Source organism: Mastacembelus armatus, chromosome 4 (genome assembly GCF_900324485.2).
Source record: "Mastacembelus armatus chromosome 4, fMasArm1.2, whole genome shotgun sequence".
NCBI classification, from domain to species: Eukaryota; Metazoa; Chordata; class Actinopteri; order Synbranchiformes; family Mastacembelidae; genus Mastacembelus; species Mastacembelus armatus.
Genome location: NC_046636.1, coordinates 12,869,074 through 12,893,027, shown reverse-complemented (window position 1 = coordinate 12,893,027; position 23,954 = coordinate 12,869,074). Strand labels below are relative to the sequence as shown.

At 41.0% G+C, this 23,954-nt stretch overlaps 1 protein-coding gene across 1 annotated transcript in view; it reads right to left on the bottom strand.

Annotated features, from left to right (window-relative positions):
- Positions 1 to 21,005, bottom strand: part of arhgap39 (Rho GTPase activating protein 39) — an 85,868-nt gene extending 64,863 nt beyond the window's left edge. Inside the window, exon 1 of the mRNA XM_033325174.1 lies at positions 20,914 to 21,005. Within this exon, the coding sequence (XP_033181065.1) occupies positions 20,914 to 20,924 (11 nt within the window). The 5' untranslated portion in view covers positions 20,925 to 21,005. The remainder of the gene's footprint in view (positions 1 to 20,913) is intronic.
- Positions 21,006 to 23,954: the final 2,949 nt, after the last annotated feature.

Genomic DNA, 23,954 nt, shown 5'->3' with positions numbered 1-23,954 from the left:
CGTTTATGCATGGTTAGTGAAAAACTAAAAATTTTAAGTCAATGAAATAAGGGCATAAAACACAAACAGAACATTGGTTCACAAGACTTTTGAGAAATGCATCTTTCAACCTTAAGTATTTGCTTCAAAATTCTATGAAAATTCAATTCAATTCAATTTTATTTGTATAGCGCCAAATCACAATACAAATCATCTCAAGGCACTTTACAAAAACTAAAACTAAAAACGAAAATCATTTTGTTCACTCATATACAGAAAAAACAATACACTGCTTTAAATTTTCTAAGACACTTTTTTATTTTTAGTAGAAAGGGAATATGCAAGACGGCATTCCGGATCATGATTAATCATGTGATTCACCTGAGAAGACGAAGACCCACATTATGAGTTCCATAATGAGTTTTTCAGTCAGGAATGTTGCTGAGAGGGAATTACTGCAATGCAATGCAGATGCGAACGTTCATCATCTGAGTCGCTATTTTCCTCTGATGAGAAAGTAAACTCTTCGTTGCTGTCCAGAACCATTCAAAATGCTTCTTCACTCATGGATGACCAGTAACTTTTTACTTTTAAACTCGGAGAAAACAGAAGTCATTATATTTGGGCCAAAAAATCTCAGAAATAACTTTTCTCAAATAATAGCTACTGTAGATGGCATAACCCTGGCCTCTAGCACTACTGTAAAAAACCTTGGAGTTATTTTTGACCAGAACATGTCCTTTAACTCACACATAAATCAAATCTCTAGAACTGCCTTCTTTCACCTGCGCAACATTTCCAAAATTAGGAACATCCTGTCTCAAAATGATGCAGAAAAACTAGTCCATGCATTTGTTACCTCAAGGCTAGATTACTGTAACTCATTACTATCTGGATGTCCCAATATCTCCATAAAAAGCCAATTAATCCAGAATGCCGCAGCCAGAGTCCTGACAGGAACTAGCAGGAGAGATCATATTTCTCCTATTTTGGCTTCTCTTCATTGGCTCCCTGTAAAATATAGAATAGAATTTAAAATCCTTCTTCTCACATACAAATCCCTTCATAATCAAGCTCCTTCATACCTTAAAGACCTCATAGTACCATATTATCCCAATAGACCACTTCGCTCTCAGAGTGCAGGTCTACTTGTGGTTCCCAGAGTTTCCAAAAGCAGAATGGGAGGCAGAGCCTTTAGTTATCAAGCTCCTCTCCTATGGAACCAGCTCCCAGCCTGGGTTCAGGAGGCAGACACTCTCTATACTTTTAAGGCTAGACTTAAAACCTTCCTCTTTGACAAAGCGTATCGTTAGGGCTGGCTTCAGGCAACCCTGAACCATCCCTTAGTTATGCTGCTATAGGCCTAGACTGCCCGAGGACCATCGGTGCACTGAGCTCCCCTACCCTAACCCCCACCTTTCCCTTCCCCTCCCCTCTCTTCTCTCCTCCCACCTCATGTATATTCCACCATTGAATCTTACTAACCTTGTGTTCTCTCTCTCCCCTAGTTTGTGCTCTCTCCCTCTCTCTCTATTCTCTCTGTACCTTCTGCAGGTGTCCCTGGTCCTGGAGCTGTATATCGCTGATGTGCAGTTACTGGTCCCACCAACCTGCAGTGTCTATTTGTTGTTTATTGTTGCTGTTCTTTTCTCTCTGCTCTATCCACTCACCCCAACCGGTCGAGGTAGATGGCCGCCCAAACTGAGCCCGGTTTTGCTGGAGGTTTTTTCTTCCGTTAAAGGGAGTTTTTTCCTCTCCACTGTCGCCAAGTGCTTGCTCATAAGGGAATTGTTGGGTTTTTAGTTTTAGTTTTTGTAAAGTGCCTTGAGATGATTTGTATTGTGATTTGGCGCTATACAAATAAAATTGAATTGAATTGAATTGAATTGAATGTAGCCTGCCATCATCCAAAAGCGCAGAAAAAATTGTATCCAGAGTAAATTCTATGATGAAGCTTAACGTTTTATGCCATTCCTCGGGGGTGTGCACATAATTACCTGGCTAACCTCTGATTATTTCCATAGCGCACCGTCTGCTTTCTTTATTTTACAAAAGCACAGATCAAAGAGTATATGGGGGACAAAGACACACAACTGAGATAAAATGGAGAGGCTGGATGTGCTGTGACTGCATGGCCTCATGCTAACAGCTAGCAGTTCAATGTCTCTACAGCAGATTTCCTCCTTAATAGTGATGTACCCAGCGTTACACCATCTATTGCTCACAAATACTGCCAAGCCTCCTCCTTTCCTCTTACTGCTCTCTGTTGTCCTGTCCAACCATATAATGTGGAAGCCATCCAAACCAAACGACTGTGTCCAGTGTTAGCATAGTTAGTCATGTCTTCCTGAACAACAGGATGCTACATTCTTTCCGATTACCAAATACCGAACATGGTTTTTCATGTTTTTTCCCATTTATTTTGTCAATTTTTCACCATTGCATAAATTAAATAGTCAAAATGTGTTTTTCACTATTTTGGCTTATTACAATTGGCAATTACAAAACTACAATTTAAAAATGTTTAACACAAAACATTTTTTAACATTCCAGCAGACATTATACCAACAAAACAGAATATAACTTAAAATAAGTAAAATATATTTTTATTTGGCCATCTTTGAGCCCCCCTTCTTGCATTGCCTGTATTAGGCCTGTAACTGCTGAAAGAATGTAACATAACACACAATGAACTCCTACAACAAAAACATTAAAAACTGGATGAACCCACAACAAATGAATAATCATCCTAACATAAGCCTACTTAGCCTACTTTTTAAGAAAAACTGGCAGGTTCTTCTTAATGAAAAGTAACTTCTCTGCCTTCCTCTTGTCATCAATGACATGAGATACAGCACTAAACAGTCTCTCGCTGTCAGGAGGTCGCTGTCAGTGCTTGTGCATGGAGCAGACAAGAACCTAGGATCAGAGTTATTAAATTGTTAAATATTGCCATTTTTTATGGAGTGGATGTGCTAGGACTGGGAGGAGGAACTTTGCTTTTCGTTACCACCGCTGCCGTGTCTTTCTCGTACTTTGCATGTCGATCGGGGCGTCTTGATTTTAAATGATAAATTAAACTTGTAGTGCTGTACATTTTGGCAGATGAAAGCATTTATAAAGAAGAAGAAGAAGAAGAAGAAAAAGAAGTACTTTATTAATCCCCAAGGGGAAATTCAGTTGTTACAGCAGTTATTAAATGAGATTATTTAAATTATATTGATTAATAGTAATTCATAAAGTAATTAATAAAGTAATAAAGTAATTAACTGGTCTATTGGGATAATATAGTACTATGAGGTCTTTATACCATTAAAACTAGACCCTTTACAGATTTGAATGATATACTTCTTTTATCTGTACGATCAGAATTGACGGAGTAATTTAAGTTTGTTTCGGCCTTATCAGAAAAAGATGCGTCAAAACGCGCCGGCGCGTTCGTCGACCCCCAGTGGTATACCATCATAATAACAACAAAACGTTGTGCTTTTTTTAAATAAAGAAAGCCAACAGGGTGCGCTCTCGGACTTTTCTGTCTCTGCCATTTCTCTTCACAGACGCGTAAATAAAACAACCAGAATCTCAGCAAATACTTGCCTCATAAAAATAAGAATTATATGGCTAGAAAGCTTGAAATGTTTTCTTTTGAGTGAAACAATTCAAGTCAAAAACAAATCATCACTTTTTATTTAATCCGTATGAACGTAAGGAGAAGTCCGTTTTTTCCCGTCTCACCTCATTACAGGTAATGCGGTCCGCCTTGTACACTGTCCACTGTTCACATGTAAATAATCTCAGGTGAACCAGGTAAATATGTGCACGCCCCCGAGAAATGACACAAAATATCAAACTTCATCATAGAATTTACTCACTTTTTCTGCGCGTTTGGATGATGGCGCGTTACGCACGTGAAGCGGCGCTCCTTACATTCCACACAGAGACAAACAGTTTAGCTTGTACTCAGAGTAAAAACACTGATTTTAACTCAAATGAGGATCGTTTGGCTCCTCATTGTGTTGTATTGTACAGCACTAATCCGTCCCATCAACATTGACTGAAAGGCTCATTATGCGCGCCTTTGTCTGGACGTTCAGTGCGTCTTTTGTGTTCTCAGGTAAATCACATGACTATTCATCCTCAGACACACCCTCTTGCATAAGGCCTTTCTGGACAAAAAGTGTCTTAGAAAATTTAAATCAGTGTATTGTTTACTGTGAATGTGTGAACAAGATGACATTCACAGCACCCTGAAGTTAACACTTTAGCCTACAACATGCTGGTCTCCAAAGTCTTGTGAACCAATGTTCTGTTTGTGTTTTATGGTCTTATTTCAGTGAGTAAAAAATTGTAGTTTTTCACTAGCCATGCATAAACACTTTTTTCTCAAAAACACAATAATGTATAAACTTGAAGCTCACATATTATTGTAGCCAATTTTGTGGTGATTACAGTGTTATCAGACTTTAGACATTAATATGTTTAAAAAACACTGAAAAAAGCACAAATGTCAGGACATGTCAGAATTTGTCCAGGCCCCAAAAACCCCCTCAGACCCCAGAGGGTTAAATAACTATACTACATCTTCTCCTTCCCCCCTAAGCCTGAATAATTCAGTACTACTTAAACAGGCAGTACAAACACATCACAATCTCAGAACAGCATTTGTCCCCAGTACTCGCCTTCATAAAAAAACTTCTCACTTCATAAAAAGTCTCACTTAACACTTACTCACAAAACACACAAAAAAAACCCAACGTTAGATTAAACCATCATAATGTCCCAACTGTAATAAGTACAATCTATCTCACATAGTCCTTTAAATGTAAGGGAGGATGTCTCGCTCGAGTTGAATGTCGCACCACAGGTATGTCGGGTGGCTCTGGTGGAGGTGTGATCTCAGGAAAGATCTCTGAGCTAGATCAGTCCTGTGACGTGATCTCCTTGTTGTCCTTTTCACTGGGGTGTACAGATGCCAATGGTGGTATCTTGGGAGACCTCACCACCTCCTCCTGTCAACTGCAGTTTTCCTCTGGCTCCTTTTCAGTAACCAACCCTCGAGCTTTTATTTGGTCCACATGCCGGTTTGACCATTTCCCAGAATGACAGAATACGACAGTGGACCTGAAACACTCTTAACAACAGCTGGGACCCACTTCGGACCATAGGAATAATTCCTAATGGATACCAGATCTCCCGGACCAAAACTCCTCACTGTTATAGAGGTATCATGAGCCTCTTTCTGTTTCAGCTGTTTCTGCTGAACTTTAGCATTAATGTCTGGTAACAGCAAGTCCAAAGTGGATCTCAGTCTCCTAGACAACATCATTTCCGCCGGACTGATTCCGGTCGTGGCATGGGGGGTTATGCGATAACCGAACAGGAAACGTGACAGCCTCGTCTGAATACTGTCACCTTTCATTTTATTCATCTCTTCTTTAAATGTTTGAACTGCCCTCTCTGCCAGTCCATTTGAAGAGGGGTGGAACGGAGCAGTTTTCATATGTTTAACGCCATTCCTCGCCATGAATGCCTCGAACTCTGAACTGGTGAAGCATGTTCCGTTATCAGAGACCAGGATTTTTGGAATTCCAAACACACTGAAACTCTGCCATAATCTCTCTATGGTTGCATGCATAGTAGCAGACTTTGTAGGATAAATGTCCAGCCACTTCGAATGAGCATCCACTATGACCAAAAACATTTCACCTAAGAAAGGACCTGCCTAGTCCACATGGATCCTAGACCAAGGAATTTCAGGCCATTCCCAGGGGTGCAGTGGAGCCGCAGGTGGAGCTTTGCTGTATTTGTTACACTCCTCACATGTTTTGACCTCTCTCTCCACATCTTGATCCATACCAGGCCACCACACATAAGACCGAGCCAGGCCTTTCATCCTGGACATGCCAGAGTGGACCTGATGCAGCAACCTTAATACGTGGTTCCTCCCTCTTTCAGGCACCACGACTCGTGATCCCCACACTACACATCCATCTTTCACACTCAGTTCCCACTTTCGCTGCCAATAAGGTGTAAACTGGGGTTCCGTTTTAGGGGGCCATCCTCTGAGAATGTATTTGTGAACTTGTGACAAAATGACATCTCTTGCTCTCCAGCATCTTATCTGTTTGGTATCCACGGGCAAATCATCCAAGACCTCCATCATCAATACTAGTTCTTTGTCATTGTTCAAAACTGTCTCTGGCACCGGTAACCTGTTTAAAGCATCAGCATTTGCATGCTGCTTTCCCAGCTTATAGATTATTTTGTATTCATATGCACTCATAGGCAGAGCTCATCTCTGTACTCGGGGGGGATCCCATCTGGGGAATGGGCTTCTGAGGGTGGAATAGCGATATGAGAGGTTTATGATCCGTCAGTATGGTGAATGAATGTCCGTACAAGTATTTATGAAATCGCTCCATTCCAAACATAACAGCCAAACCTTCTTTGTCTAGCCAAGAGTACCTCCGCTCTGCAGGTGAAATTGTCCGTGAAACGAACCACAGTGGTCTCTCACTACCATCTTCCATTTTGTGCGCCAACACAGCACCCACTCCATATTGAGATGCATCACATGACAAAAGCAACTCTTTGTCAGCAGAGTAGTGGACCAATATCTCTGCTGACTGCAACAGAGCCTTCGATTTCTGAAATGCTTCCTCCTGACATCTCCCCCATTTCCTGGAAACATTATGTCTCAACAACTCATGAAGGGGTGTTAACAAGGTTGCAAGGTTTGGGAGGAATTTGTTGTAGTAGTTCAGCAGTCCCAAGTATGACTTAACCCTCTGGGGTCGACGAATGTGCCGGCGCGTTTTGACGCATCTTTTTCTGATAAGGCCGAAACAAACTTAAATTACTCCGTCAATTCTGATCGTACAGATAAAAGAAGTATATCATTCAAATCTGTAAAGGGTCTAGTTTTAGTGGTATACCATCATAATAACAACAAAACATTGTGCTTTTTTTAAATAAAGAAAGCCGACAGGACTTTTCTGTCTCTGCCATTTCTCTTCACAGACGCGTAAATAAAACAGCCAGAATCTCAGCGAATACTTGGCTCATAAAAATAAGAATTATATGGCTAGAAAGCTTGAAATGTTTTCTTTTGAGTGAAACAATTCAAGTCAAAAACAAATCATCACTTTTTATTTAATCCGTATGAACGTAAGGAGAAGTCCGTTTTTTCCTGTCTCACCTCATTACAGGTAATGCGGTCCCGCCTTGTACACTGTCCACTGTTCACATGTAAATAATCTCAGGTAAACCAGGTAAATATGTGCACACCCCCGAGAAATGACACAAAATATCAAACTTCATCATAGAATTTACTCACTTTTTCTGCGCGTTTGGATGATGGCGCGTTACGCACGTGTTTGTGTTTTATGGTCTTATTTCAGTGAGTAAAAAAATTGTAGTTTTTCACTAACCATGCATAAACACTTTTTTCTCAAAAACACAATCATGTATAAACTTGCTGCTCACATATTATTGTAGCCAATTTTGTGCTGATTACAGTGTTATCGGACTTTAGACATTAATATGTTTAAAAAACACTGAAAAAAGCACAAATGTCAGGACATGTCAAAATTTGTCCAGGCCCCAAAAACCCCCTCAGACCCCAGAGGGTTAAGCTCGGTTACGTTCGTAGGAGAAGGGGTTTCCACAATAGCTTTCACTTTTCTTTCTACGGGTCGCAAGCCCTCTGCGTCCACTATGTGTCCCAAATACTCCACTTTGCTTTGCATGAAGGTGCACTTGGCTCTTTTTAGCCTTAATCCCGCTTCTTCTACTCTGGTGATAAAATCTGGTTCATTCAGATTTTGCAAATGAGATTGTTTGTCTGCACCACTCACTAGTATGTCGTCCAAATAGACTGCTACCATAGGGAGGCCTTGCAATAAGCCTTCCATCGTCCTCTGAAATATGGCCGGTGCAGAAGCCACTCCAAAAGGCAAACGGCTGTAGGTGAACAGGCCTCTGTGAGTGTTTATCGTCAAATACTTCTGGGATTCCTCGTCCACAAGCAGCTGCTGATATGCATGACTCATATCTAGCTTAGTAAACAGCTTTCCTCCCGACAGTGCCGTGACAAGATCTTCCAGCCGTGGTATCGGATACTACTCCAGCGAAGACACCTGGTTTACCGTCAGTTTTGTAGTCTCCGCACAACCTGACTGACCCTACCAGTTTAAGTATAGGTACTACAGGGGCTGCCCAGTCAGAGTACTTTACTGGTGTAATAATACCCTCATTTAGTAGCCTATCTATCTCTTCATCTACCTTCGTCTTCATAGCATAGGGGACAGATCTCGGCTGAAAAAAATGGGGAGTGGCATTCTCCTTCACATGAATATGAGCTTTGGTTCCTTTCAGTGTCCCTAACTCATCTTTAAAGACTGTCTCATGTCTACCCAGTACACTCTGCAGTGTCTCTTTTGTTGGGTGTAACTGTTGCCCCTTTTTCTGGACTAACTTTAACTTATGTCTATGCTTTATCTCCGCCCAGTCCAAGTGCATGGCTTCTATCCAAGCTCTTCCTAGCAGATTGGGGCCCTTTCCCTTTACTATCACTAGAGGCAACGCCTTGTTTTGACCTAGGTACGAAACCTTTACTCGAGCTGCTCCCACAACCTTAACTGGGTGGCCAGTATATGTCTCTAGTTTGACCCCAACAGGTTCTAAAGGGGGCTGCTCTATTTCATCCCACACAGTCTTGTACGTATGTATACTCATAATGGAAAGACTACAGCCGGTGTCTATCTCAAAGACTACCTCCTTCCCATTTATTTTCAATCTCACTGAGTAGGGATCTATACTCCTGAGATGCTCTTCTTTCATTTTCCCTAATCTATATGTCAAACATCCTAATGTCACTGTGTCTTCGTCGGAACTAGCAGTGGAGTTTTCACATGTATTTCTTTCAACCTTATGAGACCGGTGGCGAATAGCCTGCTTTTTGTTGTGCCATTGCCCTGCCCTTTTCTTGTCCCCTCTATGAGTTGTTTTACTCTTATTGAAGCAGGCTCTGGCTATGTGGCCTAATTTTCCACATGCATGACATTTTTCGTGCTTGAATTTACATTCACCTGCCATATGCTTGTTTCCATTACAGTGGCAGCAGGATGAAGCAGACTCTTCCTTCGCCCTAGGTGCCTCTGCGTCTTTGTTTACTCTGAAGCATTTCACACTGGTATTGGGGTTTTGCAAATCTTGAGCATTTTTGTTTGCTGCTTCCACTGAGACTGCAATGGAGAGCGCCTTTTCAAAAGTCAGATTCTCTTCTGCCAACAAGTGCCTTTGGATTCGTTCATCATTGATTCCACACACAATACTCCAGCATCTGCTGGAGTGTGCCACCATAATTGCAGTCTTGCGCAAGGTGCCGCAATTCAGCTACAAACTCTGTTACTGACTCATTAGGCTTGCGCATGCGGGAGTCAAACTTAAATCTCTGCACTATTTCACTTGGCTTGGGATCAAAGTGATCTTTCAATAACAGCACCAGTAAGTCTTGTCTTTAGGTTTCTCATTAAACTATATGTGGTGCTCCGACTACGCTGATTAGAATGGCTTTTTGCCTGTCTGGATCATCAATCTCATTAGCTGCAAAAAACTGTTCAAGAATTTCGCAGTACTCATCCCAAGACTGGAGCTTAGCATCATATGGAGTCACCGTGCCAATAGTTGCCATACTAGAGCTTTCCTCTTTTTGTCAGGTCACAGCTAGCGGTTTCCTACCGTGCCGAAGGGCCGCTACGTGCGAGTGCAGGCGGGTGCAGCGTATGGTTTCACTTGTCAGTCCAACGCTGACTTCTCCGTCGTTTTCATCCTCGTCGCCAAAATATGTAGCATCTTAACACCAAGACTCTGACGGTCCGATCTCAGGTTGTATAACTTTACTAGTCAACTCCAGTTAATACCATTTGTCTTAACAGTATCTAACACGAACAGGGTACAACCTCCATCTTGGGTCTGAGTTTCTTCTTCTTATCAAGGATAAGTCTAAGTCAAGACTATCAACACCCTCTAGTGGTTGACTACTGTAACAACAGGCATTGCACTTACACATCACACAACTTATGTTTAAATAACTATACTACATCCATGGTTAGTGAAAAACTACAATTTTTTACTCACTGAAATAAGACCATAAAACACAAACAGAACATTGGTTCACAAGACTTTGGAGACCAGCATGTTGTAGGCTAAAGTGTTAACTTCACTATGATGTGAAAGTCATCTTGTTTACTCATTCACAGTAAACAATACACTGATTTAAATTTTGTTATTGTCCAGAAAGGCCATATGCAAGAAGTTGTGTCTCAGGATGAATAGTCATGTGATTTACCTGAGAAGAAAAAAGATGCACTCAACGAACAGACAAAGACGCGCATAATGAGCCTTTCAGTCAATGTAGCTGAGAGGGGATTAGTGCAGCACAATACAACACAATGCGGAGCCAAACGTTCGTCATTGGAGTTAAAATCAGTGTTTTTATTCTGAGGACAAACTAAACCATTTGTCTCTGTGTGGAATATAAGAAGCGCTTCTTCGCGTGCGTAACGCGCCATCATCCAAACGCATAGAAAATGTGAGTAAATTCTATGATGAAGTTTGAAGTTTTATGTCATTTCTCGGGGGTGTGCACAGAATTACCTGGTTCAAAAAGTCACAACTCTGTTGAGCCCAGTGTTCCCTTTGCTCTCATCTTATTACAGAGACTGGAGCATATGACTGGTATCAGAGGAACAGCGTTAAAATGGTTCCAATCCTATTTATCAGACAGATTCCATTTTGTTCATGTCCATGATGAACCTTCCACACGAACAAAAGTTAGTTATGGAGTTCCACAAGGCTCTGTACTAGGACCCTTTACTCACCCTGTACATGCTTCCGTTAGGATATGTCATTAGGAAGCACTCTATTAATTACCACTGCTATGCAGATGACACTCAGCTGTATCTATCTATGAAACCTGTTAACACAAACCAGTTAACCAGACTTCAAGCCTGTCTAACTGACATAAAGACCTGGATGACCAGTAACTTTTTACTTTTAAACTCAGAGAAAACAGAAGTCATTATATTTGGGCCTAAAAACCTCAGAAATAAACTTTTTAAAATTATAGCTACTTTAGACGGCATAACCCTGGCCTCCAGCACTACTGTAAAAAACCTTGGAGTTATTTTTGACCAGGACATGTCCTTTAACTCGCACATAAATCAAATCTCTAGAACTGCATTCTTTCACCTGCGCAACATTTCCAAAATTAGGAACATCCTGTCTCAAAATGATGCAGAAAAACTAGTCCATGCATTTGTTACCTCAAGGCTAGATTACTGTAACTCATTACTATCTGGATGTCCCAATTTCTCCATAAAAAGCCTCCAATTAATCCAGAATGCCGCAGCCAGAGTCCTGACAGGAACTAGCAAGAGAGATCATATTTCTCCTATATTGGCTTCTCTTCATTGGCTCCCTGTAAAATATAGAATAGAATTTAAAATCCTTCTTCTCACATACAAATCCCTTCATAATCAAGCTCCTTCATACCTCAAAGACCTCATAGTACCATATCATCCCAATAGACCACTTTGCTCTCAGAGTGCAGGTCTACTTGTGGTTCCCAGAGTTTCCAAAAGCAGACTGGGAGGCAGAGCCTTTAGTTATCAAGCTCCTCTCCTGTGGAACCAGCTCCCAGCCTGGGTTCAGGAGGCAGACACACTCTACTTTTAAGGCTAGACTTAAAACCTTCCTCTTTGACAAAGCATATAGTTAGGGCTGGCTTCAGGCAACCCTGAACCATCCCTTAGTTATGCTGCTATAGGCCTAGACTGCCTGAGGACCATTGGTGCACTGAGCTCCCCTACCCTAACCCCCACCTTTCCCTTCCCCTCCCCTCTCTTCTCTCCTCCCACCTCATGTATATTCCACCATTGAATCTTACTAACCTTGTGTTCTCTCTCTCCCCTAGTTTGTGCCCTCTCCCTCTGTTCTCTCTCTGTACCTTCTGCAGGTGTCCCTGGTCCTGGAGCTGTATATCGCTGATGTGCAGTTACTGGTCCCACCAACCTGCAGTGTCTATTTGTTGTTTATTGTTGCTGTTCTTTTCTCTCTGCTCTATCCACTCACCCCAACCGGTCAAGGCAGATGGCCGCCCAAACTGAGCCTGGTTCTGCTGGAGGTTTTTTCTTCCGTTAAAGGGAGTTTTTTCTCTCCACTGTTGCCATGTGCTTGCTCATAAGGGAATTGTTGGGTTTTTAGTTTTAGTTTTTGTAAAGTGCCTTGAGATGATTTGTATTGTGATTTGGCGCTATACAAATAAAATTGAATTGAATTGAATTGAATCTCATAAAGTTTCACCTTACATCGGGGAGCCAGACAAGGATGCCCGCTCTCTGCTCTTCCTTATTTGCTATCTTCATTGAAGCACTTATGTGTGCAGTAATACACAAAAATAATGAAAATTACAGGAATCCTAGACATTAATTCACAGCAAAGATTAGGCTTTTTGCAGATGATATATTATTATATCTACAGGACCCCTGTAATTCATAACAAGACACTGGAACACATAAGTTGTACTGCCACTCTCTGAAGGTGCTTGGGATTCTGTAGCTCAAGATTCCTCCCTCCCACTTGCAACATCTGACAACATCCAATATTTAGGCATTATCATTTCCCCCAGGTTGTCAGAGCTTTTTACTCACAATTGCAGCCCTTTGTTAAAAAAGGTAGAAGATGACTTAAAACACTGGACTAAACTCCAACTCTCACTTACTGGACGGATTGCTACAGTCAAAATAAATACTTTACCACAAATCAACTATCCATTCTCAATGATCCCTATAACCCCTACAGATAAATTGTTTCGATTATTTGTCTCACTAACTTCTCACTTTTATTGGAATAATAAAAAACCCAACATTTCCCTGTCAACTTTACAAAACCAAAAATAAAAACGTGGCCTGGAAGCACCAAATTTTCAACATTATTTCTTACTTGCAGTAGTTGTGGAAATTTCTTTAAGTTCGAGAGTTGCTAATTGTCAGAAACAACCACAAGTGTGATGAATCATCTCAGGTTTAATCACGGGTACCTGGAGAGAAGTCTTTGCAGAATTCTCTGACCTTGTGTTACAGAATCAGGTTTATATATCTTTGTCAAAAGGGGTGGACTCATATTGGAAAAGACCCTACATATTTGTTCAGGTGTCCTCTATCTTCAGGCCTCTACCAGCACTAAACAAATTGTTGGCAGTTATTTACAGGCCTCTAAAACCCTAAAACACTCAACCTCATACCATGCATGTTTTAGCTCAATATTTAAGTGACCCTTTGTGACCACCTATTCCATGGTGTATAAATCTCCCACATTCCCCCCTTTTGACACAAAGTGTCAACACATTTATCATAAGACATTACCAATCAGAGTTAACAAAATGTTACATTATTAGTCATGGTATTTCTATATCTAGATCACTGTCACCATATGGGTTTCCTGGGGCCCAATCATTCAACTGTATTTCAGCAGTCTTTCTTGATTCAGTCACAGGATATTTGTCCATGTCCTTCACAGGTGTAACACTTTACATCCATGTGAAACTGTCCTCTTTGAAGCTGATTTTGCAGAAATTCTTGATTCCTCTGATGTCCTCTTGTGTTGTTCTGTCGAGATTGCAGGCTCTTTCTGTGAGGTTGTGTAGTTCCCTGCTGGCAGTACATCAAATGAGCAGTTAGGATAATTTTTTACCTGGTTCATGTCTGACTCCACTCGGTTCCTTTCTGCGTGTAAGACATAGGTCCATACTTTTGGCAAAGTCGTTGTTTCTCAGCCGACACATGACATCATGACGCAGCTTCTTGGACCAGGTTAGACCATTTATTAATGCAGTTTCCAACAGGTGAGTGTATGCTGCAATATCTGCATCAATTCCGGAGTGTGCAGCGAATACAGTTTCCATGCGGGTGCGATAATCAACTGCTGACTCACCCTTCTTTTGTTGGGTATTATGAATCTCAGGCCAGCAGACTCTCAAAGCAGAAGAGTAGTTATGATGGATCCCCAATAACTTTAACACCTGGGATAACAGGTGAGATGTGAAGTTAGAACCTTGATCAGTTTGAATAACCCTTGGAACCCCAAACACAGAAATAAACTGAGTTAGAGCTTTCACAACTGATCTAGCCACTGGTAATACAGATGCAGCCAATTTCTTCAAAGAAGGGTCTACCTTCTGCTCACACTGTAACTCAGTGTTAGAAATAGAAAGAGGAATTTCAGGCAAGCATGACGAAACACTCCCAACCTCTCCACAAGTCTCCTTAACAGTCCGACTCATCGCTCGTGTCACCGCACACACTGTAAAAACTTCAGGAAACCGCACAGCACTTACATTGGGATGCTCAGAACTAGAAACAGAGGACATAACTACCAGAGGTAGAGATAAAATCCACCCACACCCGACTACGAGCCAGATTGTTGCCCAAAATCATATCAACACCTTCCAGTGGTAATGCTGGTCTCACACCCACGGATACTTCCCCCTGCACCAACTTAAGTTCATTCTAGGAACAGGTAAAATACTTAATCCCATTCCCCTCATGAGAATTTTATCTCCTGTGTCATATTTCTCCGAAAATGGCAACACAGAACATAGGAGTCAACAGCAGCAGTATCCCTCAATATCTTAACTGACTGGGACACTAGGGTCACTCCTGACTAGATTCAAAAATCCATTCCTAACAAATGGAATAAATGACCCATCCATATTTGCAGTGTCACTAACACTTGTAGCCAAGGCAACAGGCTTCACTCGCCCACCCCCCACGTGTTTCTTAGCTTTCAACAAAGGACAGTCTGATTTCCATTGACCAACTTCCTTGCAGTAGTTATACATATCTCCTTTCAGGTATGCTCCTCTACCTGAGAACCCAGCCTGAGGAATTGATAACTTACTAATTGTGTCAGATTTAACAGGGTTCCTAAATGTTTCCCCAGGCCAATTCTTACGAATCAAAAAAATACTCATCAGCCAATGCAGCTGCCTCATCAACAGTTGTAGCCTTACATTCTGTAAGAAAACTGGAAACTCAACTAGACAAAGTATTTTTGAACTGTTCCAGAATCACCAAATTAGTCAAGCTCTCAAAATCCTTATCAGAAGCCATATGCCAGCGATTAAAGTGATTAGTTAACTCCCTCGCAAATTCCATATGTGACTGGTTAGCCTTCTTCTCCCACATTCTAAAATGCTGACAATACGCTTCCAGAACCAGCTCATATGCCTTCAATACAACATCCTTAACTAATTTAAAGTTATTTAACTTGTAAGTTAAATTATCACCACTCAAAGACGCATATGCTTCTTGTGCTTTACCAAAAAAAAAACAAAAAAAAAACCACTCTGCAACAACAAAATTCGCTCCGAATCTGACCAGTTCCTTGTATCCTATTATATTATTATCTTTAAGATGCTTATCACCCAAACTACAAAGATCACCCTTAAACTCCTCCACAATCTTGAGAAGCTGATCCTTAGTGCAGTGATCCAAAAATTCCTCAGACGGAGCAGCAACAAATTCTTCTATACCTGCCATTAAAAACAAGGACTACAAATACAGAGGAACAAACAACCTACAGCCAGTGCTCACTAAGCCAATCCGTGCAGTAGAAAACATTAACAGCGTTCCCCTAACTCCTGAGTAACCTCTCCCCTAACTAAACTGCCCATCAAAGATTAAGCTAACTTCACTCAACCCTAGTCTTCATGCAGATTAGCGGTGGGGTATTTAAACACATAACCCAAAAAGCTCAGTTAAGCCCACAGCAAGCTGGTTACTCACCTGACAGCTCTGGATGTGTCCCCGAGACAATTGCTCCAACCACATTCTGCACCAAAAAACAAACTAAAATAACAAACCAACGTGTCCAAACAGACAACGTTGCTAAACTTAACAAGGGAGACTTCCACAAAAGCAAAACTTACTGCACAAGAAGACCATACAAACACTGTAAGAAATCATCCTACCTGACTGAAATTAAATTCATTGTCTAATACATCTCTCAACCAAATATCAACAACCATCAACAGCGGCAATAACAAACCACTATCAGCTGGACGAGCCCCCATCGTCACAAACCAAGCCGCACGGCCATAACACAACAAAGGGAGATGGACACAAAAAGCCAATTAATATCTTTATTCTTAACCAAAAGAATCAAAGCCCCATTGCCCAAACACCAGGTAGGTGCTTCTGGGAGAGGAGACAAGGACTGAGCTCCCCAGCTATTTAAGAGAGCCAGCTCACAAGGCCCAAGTGTGCCTGCTCCACTAATGACTCAGGTAACTCACTCCTTCAGCTCCGCCTCTCGATCACACCCACCTTCACCACCTGCAAAAGAACAGAAAAAGCAAGGTGGGGGTCGTAACAGTATTTGGGCCTAAAAAAATTCAGCAATAGCTTATTTAACAATGTAGCTATTTTAGATGGCATAGCTTTGGCCTCATTATTATTGTCCTTTAATTCACACAAATCTCTAGAACTGCTTTCTTTCACCTGCACAATATTGCCAAAATAAGGAACATTTACTCAAAGGTTAGATTACTGTAACTCATTATTGTAACTCCACAAAAAGCCTCCAGTTAATCCAGAATGCTGCAGCCAGATTCTGACTGCAACTAGGCAAGGGAGATCCTATTTCTCCTATATTAGATTCTCTTCATTGGCTCCCTGGAAAATCCAGAATAGACTTTAAAATCCTTCTTCTTACATACAAAGCCCTTCATGATCAAACTCTTTCATACCTAAAAGAGATAACACTTAAAACTTTTCAACAAAGCTTAGTGCATGCACCAAGCTCAATTGAATTGAGCAGCCAGTAATGGGTATAGCTAGTTGATCCATAAACTGCATTCAACAAAGCTTAATGATGTGTGTGGATTCATATACTATTAGGTCTAGATATCATACATTAATTGAGAAAATGCTGGAATTAACTAACAAATAATAAATGATCATTTGAGGATGTGTGTAAAAATGTTTTCTTGAGTTATAGAAATTATAAGAAATATTATCACTCAAAAAATGAGATTTGTTCTTTGAAATTTAGAATTACTGGTAGTATTATTAACAGACAGACCCAGACACATATTACAACACAAGTTTTCATATTCTATAAGAGAAAAATAAAATAAAATAGAGGAACTGATCACATTAGTAAAAACCCTTTCAAAGTGTATGAATGCTGCCGTTTCCTTTACACACCATTGTCTATCTCATATATTAGACAATGCAAAGTGTACAAGCCTACTCTTTTACTTGTAATTTGTCAGCTTTGGTTTGTAATAAATTATATAGATCTATGATCAGAGGTTAAACACATGAAAACTGAATGCTGAAATCACCTCTGCAACTTGTGTCACGAATTGACATTCTGACGCAATTTTAGAATGTTGATACAAGGTTAATTTTAAGTGATGAAAAATACCTTAACCATAAATTAAGGGGCCCTGGTAGATCAGGGCCCTAGGCAACCGCCTACCTTCACCTAAGGTAAGTCTGCCTCTGCTAAACAAACACTGTGGACCAGCATAGCTCCTACAAACTCAAAAAAACAACTGCAAAATGTAATATTTGCAGCAATAGCTGCATTGCTACTATCAAACTTAATGGTTCCCATTTCAACTGCATACTAAATTTAAGGTTTTTGTCCACAGAGAAACTTCAACTGGTAAATGAATTTAAATAACTGAGAATAACAGCTGTCTCTGATATCACATAGTGACTGACTGACCTCAGATATAAAAGAACAACTTAGATACTATATCAGGTGACAATAGGAAAATTTCATCTGCTCAATCATCCTTTCCTTACCAAGCAGTGTTTCAGCCAAGCATGTGGCTGAAACACACCACCAGCTGAACACTCTGTATCTTTGCTAGAAAACTAAGAACATGGCCTCTGGAAAACAAGAGTACCAATATGATATTTATATATGATATAAATATGATATTTGAGATATCTTTGTCCTACTGTGAGTGTATAAAGTCTGAATGTGCTGTTGGCTATATTATGTTCCTGCTCTCTTCTTTTTGACTATATACTGTTTTTTTATCTAGGTCATAAAAACCAGAGACCCCTCCAAGCTGATAATCATCAAGCAAACATCTCCAATATCTGATTACAAGACCATGTGCTGCCTCAGTCATCAATTATTGCTGCACTTGTGAATGATGATAGTGTATTTTGACCAAATCAATGGCCGAGTGAAGTAAGCATCTGATCTGCTAATAGGAATCTGGCGCACTATAGGTATAAGGCTCTTGAGCCAACAACACAGCTCGGCAGTAGTGATTTAAATGAGGCCAAATGATCTCTGAAACACAAATCTATCAGCCATCAATTTTTTACTCAGACAGAGATATTTTGCAAAAAGGTTCTTTCATGGTATGTTCTGTGCAACTACAGAAATCAAGACGGCCACATTTTCTGTAATTATATTTATGCTTATTTTATTTAATATGTGTTAATCAATAAAGCATGTAAATGTGACAGGTTTAGCCACATGCGCTAATTTTCATCTGTAGTTCCATGGCAGGTTGATGGTAAAAGAAAAGGACATTTAGCAGGCACATGAACCGACAATCTGAAGACCTACAAATTTTTTATTTTATAATAAACAAAAATCTTAAACATTACAGGATCTTCTCATAACAATAATTTAACAAAAAGTGCTGTGCGCGACTGAGTGTGGCTGTGACGTCACTGCATGCGCCGCTGGCAATAGGATCGGCTCGAAATCAGCAAGACGTGAGACTGATCGGCAGGTCACCGATCTGGGCCAATCATGCGAAAAATCGGTCGATTCCGATCACTGGCCAATCAGTGCATCTCGACTTTAAGCACTTGGAACGAGAGAAGCTGTATGTATTGAGTTATGTCTATTTACTATATTACACAGGCACGCTTTTGCGCACACACACAAATACCCTTTCCTCCAGCTGGCTCAGCTGGATGCTGCTGCTTATGGTACATACGTGTCACATGCGCTAGAACCCCATTTTAGCACTTATTAGATGTCTGCAATTACATTTTGACTAGTCAAAACTCACTTTTATCTACAATGCATTTTCGACTAGTCAGAATTCATATTTAAGATATCTACTATTGAAATGTGACCAGTAATGTAATAGTTTTGGAAATGTATTTAAAAAAATCTCTTAAATGTCAAATCAAATTACAAATATATCTTTTATTTGAATCATGACTAGTCAAAAGTCTATTAAAGATATCTGTAATTTAGTTTTTGCCTAGTCAAAATGTAGTTGCAGATATCTTAAATAATTGTTCCAGTCATCGGTACAGATATCTTAAATATGAATTCCGTCGGTAGAATAAATGCTAAAACGGTGCAATGACGTCAGTGACGTCAATTCAGAATAATTTTTTATTTATTTATTTAACACACATTACACTGCTTCCAATTGGTATAACCACGCGAGGTAAAAACGGCATCTCTCTCGTTAGCAACACCAAACTTACGACAAGGGAAACATAAGCGCAAAACGCTGTATTCAAGCCATGGATGCGAACGGTACCACCCAGCACTAAATATGGACCCAAATGTACGTTTGGGGTAGCTATTTAATACTGGCTGGGACCGTGTGTATAAAGTTAGGTCCCGTATTTCGCTGCCACTGGCAGCGTGACTTTGGGTGGCTGAGGTGGAGGGAGACAGATTTATTTCTGAAGGGGGAGGTGGGGAGTTTGTGAAACAACAGTAGCAGCATCGCGGCTGCCACCGGAGCCACTAACAGGCTTCCTTATAGGCACCAAAAATCTATGCACTGCACGCAAATATTCCTGCTTGTTATCGCTCGTGTTCTTGTCTGTCAGAACTGAATCTGCTTCTCCACATTGAAGGCAAGTGTGTAGAGTATACCAGCTTTCAGCTAATAAAAACAGAAAATACTACATTTTTCTAGTGTTATTTTTCGATTGGTTGGGGTAGTCTACAGACATCCCTCAAACTTCTTAACACGCAGCCCGCCTTATCGCCTTTACTAAAGCACAAGTAAAAACTAATACATAAATTCTTTCACTAAAGTCTTTAACTAAATTCTAATTGGGTGGGCAAGACTGACGTTTGTGCCCATGCCTAGGTCCAGCCCTGGTTATTTATATATGTAGGTAAAACCTTCCCAACCAACCAATGACTATCAGGCCTAGAAAACGTAAGCCCAGTGCAATCATGACTTAGCCCCTGGTCATTTCAGTTGCTAAAAACGCAACCCCTGGATTCAACATTGATAGTTATGTGATAAGAAATAATATGATTCTGTAAGGATATTTCTGCCCACCTACTCATTAGGGCACAGCCCGAGAACCCAAGGTGCTTCTGGATCTTGACAACTACGGGGCTCCAAAAGACGGTTTTAACAGCCACACTTCTATATTTCAACAGTCTAAGAAGCCAACATCCACCATGAGGATGCGGTCAGAGGGGATCTGGACAGGCAAGCATTAACCCAGACTGAGAACAGCAGACCTACCAGTGAGCACCCAGCCAGAAGAGTAGCTTAGCTGCATTCCAGCAAAGAAACGGGATTTTAAACTGACAGGTGCAACAGCATCACCATCCAGCTGAACAGCATCCTCCTACTGTTCATCACGCTCTACCCAGTACCCAGAGAAAAACGATCAGACCAACAGGTAACAACCGGGTGAACGGAAAGAAAACAAGTACAGACAGCATTCAGACATGTGTTTTGATTTTGAAAATTGTTGAATCCTGTGGAAAAAATTATTGGCGAGCTAGCTAACACCCGCTTCAGCACAGCGACCACACGAACCGACGTTAGCCTCGGCAGTGGGCTGGCTTCCTCCCTTTGCTCTAAATGAGACACTGAAACAAACAGCGATCACTCACCTCTCTGCCATTTTCCAAATGGTTGTTAAAATCCGTTTAGAATAAATCCCACTCCCATGTTGCCGAAATTGCAGTCGCCGCAGTCGAGTCACTCCAGGTTAGGTTTCCAGCAACAACGACCACCGCATCCGGTCACAATAAAAGCTTTCACCTTCACAATAAAAGCTTGTCAGCGATCGTATAAATGTGGCATCTATATTTAGAAATATAAACTTGCCGTAAAATAAAACGGCAACGGAAATGCGGTAGTCTACTTATACACTATTTTTGCTGTATATATGCAAACAGATATACATGTATGTAGACATACACTGAAAAAAATAAATAGTTGTGAAGTTTGCAGATCAGTTTTACCATTTTGTGCAAAACACGAGTGACTTCACCAGATACAACCCACACTACATACTTGTATATCTGCATAGGTTAATGGAACAACAATCAAAAAAAATACTGGTGACAAATTGCACGGGTTTACTCCGGTTTCCTCTCTCAGTCCAAAAAAAAAGGTTGATTGGTGACTCTAAATTGCCCATAGGAGCGAGTGTGAGTGTGTATGGTTGTGTTTGTGTGTCTATATGTGCCCCTGTGATGGACTGGTGACCTGTCCAGGGTGCACCCCTGCCTTCCACCCGAAAGAGAGCTGGGACAGGCTCCAGCAGATCCCCGTGACCCTGGTTAAGGAATAAGAGGGTGTAGAAAATGGATGGATATTCTCTTAATCATGATTACTTTTAATATCATCACAGCTGTCTAGGCTATGCTGTCACATTAGTGGGTAATCTTTGTAGTCCCCAGCAATTTGCCACTAAAAAAATGTGTACTGTCCCCATCCAATAACCAGATAGAGAAAATTTGCGCGCCCGCGCGCGCGCACAAACACACACACTTGTATTGCTATAGTTGTGAGGACACTCAGACAAAATGCCTTCCCTAGACCCTAACCCAAACCATCACAACTAAATGCCTTACTCTAACCTAAACCTAATTCTGACCCTAACCCTAAAACCAAGTCTTAATCCTCAAACAGGAGTCTGAAAAAGGCGAGGACCAGGAAAATGTCCTCACTTTGCCAAAATGTCCAAACTTTGATAGAAATAGGCTCAAAATGGTACTCACAAAGATAGTTATACAAGAACACACACACGCATACACACATACAAAAAAATCACATCTACTACTTTATTCTGAAGGTTGCAGTCAATACAGGTCCGTGTTAATGTTGTCCAATATAGCTACCTTGACGTAAATGGGAAGGAGCGCTGCTTGTTTCTAGTGGTGATGCATTCATACTAAGTTAAAAGAACTGTAGGCCTACATATTTTGCTGCATATGTTCTGGTGTATATTTATTCCTTTCCCAGGAATAAAGCATGCTCCCAGCATGCTCCAGTGCACCCTAGACCAGTCTTCAGTGCATCGCAAGGCTACCACTGAAATAAAAACACTTTTGAAAGTTAACCTAATGGGTAGAAGGTAACCACTGACTGGCTCTACCTTAAATCTAAACCTTATCAGTTTAACAGTAAACGTATTGTTTATAGCATCACATCAATGACACAGGTGAGTCCAGTTTGTGTTAAATTCAAACCAAACTATGATCTAGGACCTGAATTCAATTCAATTCAATTCAATTCAATTTTATTTGTATAGCGCCAAATCACAATCCAAATCATCTCAAGGCACTTTACAAAAACAAAAAAACCCAACAAATCCTTTATGAGCAAGCACTTGGCGACAGTGAAGAGGAAAAACTCCCTTTAACGGAACAAAAAACCTCCAACAGAACCGGGATCAGTTTGGGCGGCCATCTGCCTCGACCAGAAGAGAGGGAAAAGAACAGCAACAATAAACAACAAATAGACACTGCAGGTTGATGGGGCCAGTAACTGCACATCAGTGATATACAGCTCCAGGACCAGGGACACCTGCAGAACGTACAGAGAGAGAGGGAGAGAGCACAAACTAGAGGAGCGAGAGAGCACAAGGTTAGTGATATTCAATGGTGGAATATACATGTGAGGGGGGAGGAGAGGAAGAGAGGGGCAGGGAAGGGAGGGGAGGGGTAGGGGTGCTCGGTGCACCGATGGTCCTCAGGCAGTCTAGGCCTGAGCATCTCTAAGGGATGGTTCAGGGTTATGTGAAGCCAGCCCTAACTATAGGTTTTGGTAAAGAGGAAGGTTTTAAGTGTTGCCTTAAAAGTACAGAGAGTGTCTGCCTCCTGAACCCAGACTGGGAGCTCCACAGGAGAGGAGCTTGATAGCTAAAGGCTCTGCCTCCCATTCTGCTTTTGGAAACTCTGGGAACCACAAGTAGACCTGCACTCTGAGAGCGAAGTGCTGTATTGGGATAATATGGTACTATGAGGTCTTTAAGATATGAAGGAGCTTGATCATGAAGGGATTTGTATGTGATGTCGTGGAAAAAACACTTGGAGGAAAATCTCAGGTCAAAGGATGGAAAATTTAATAGGCAAAGCAACGGACAAAGCAACACAGTCACAACAGAACATACGGCCTGCAGGACGGGTCAATACCGATTGAGCACGAACACAGAAAATGATCAGCTTTTATATCAGTTGAACAGCATTAATTTACACATCAGTCACTCACATGTAACTCATGCCGGCAGGATGGCATACATAATATAATTAGCATCTCCCTGACTTTCCGTCTGCTTCCTTGTGAATACAAAGCTGTGTTAAAAATCTTTGTTGAATTCACATAGGACACAGAGGGAGGTAGCAGACATTTGTCTGTTAAAGTGGAGGTAGCAGACATTTATCTGTTAAAGTGTAAATTTCCCTCACATATGAGAAGAAGGATTTTAAATTCTTAAGGACTCTGCCTGCAGCATTCTGGATTAACTGGAGGTATTTTATGGAGATACTGGGATATCCAAATAGTAATGCGCCTAGCCTTGAGGTAACAAATGCATGGACTAGTTTTTCTGCATCATTTTGAGACAAGATGTTCCTAATTTTGGCAATGTTGCGCAGGTGAAAGACGGCAGTTGTCATTTGAACATGCAAGTCATTATCACAGT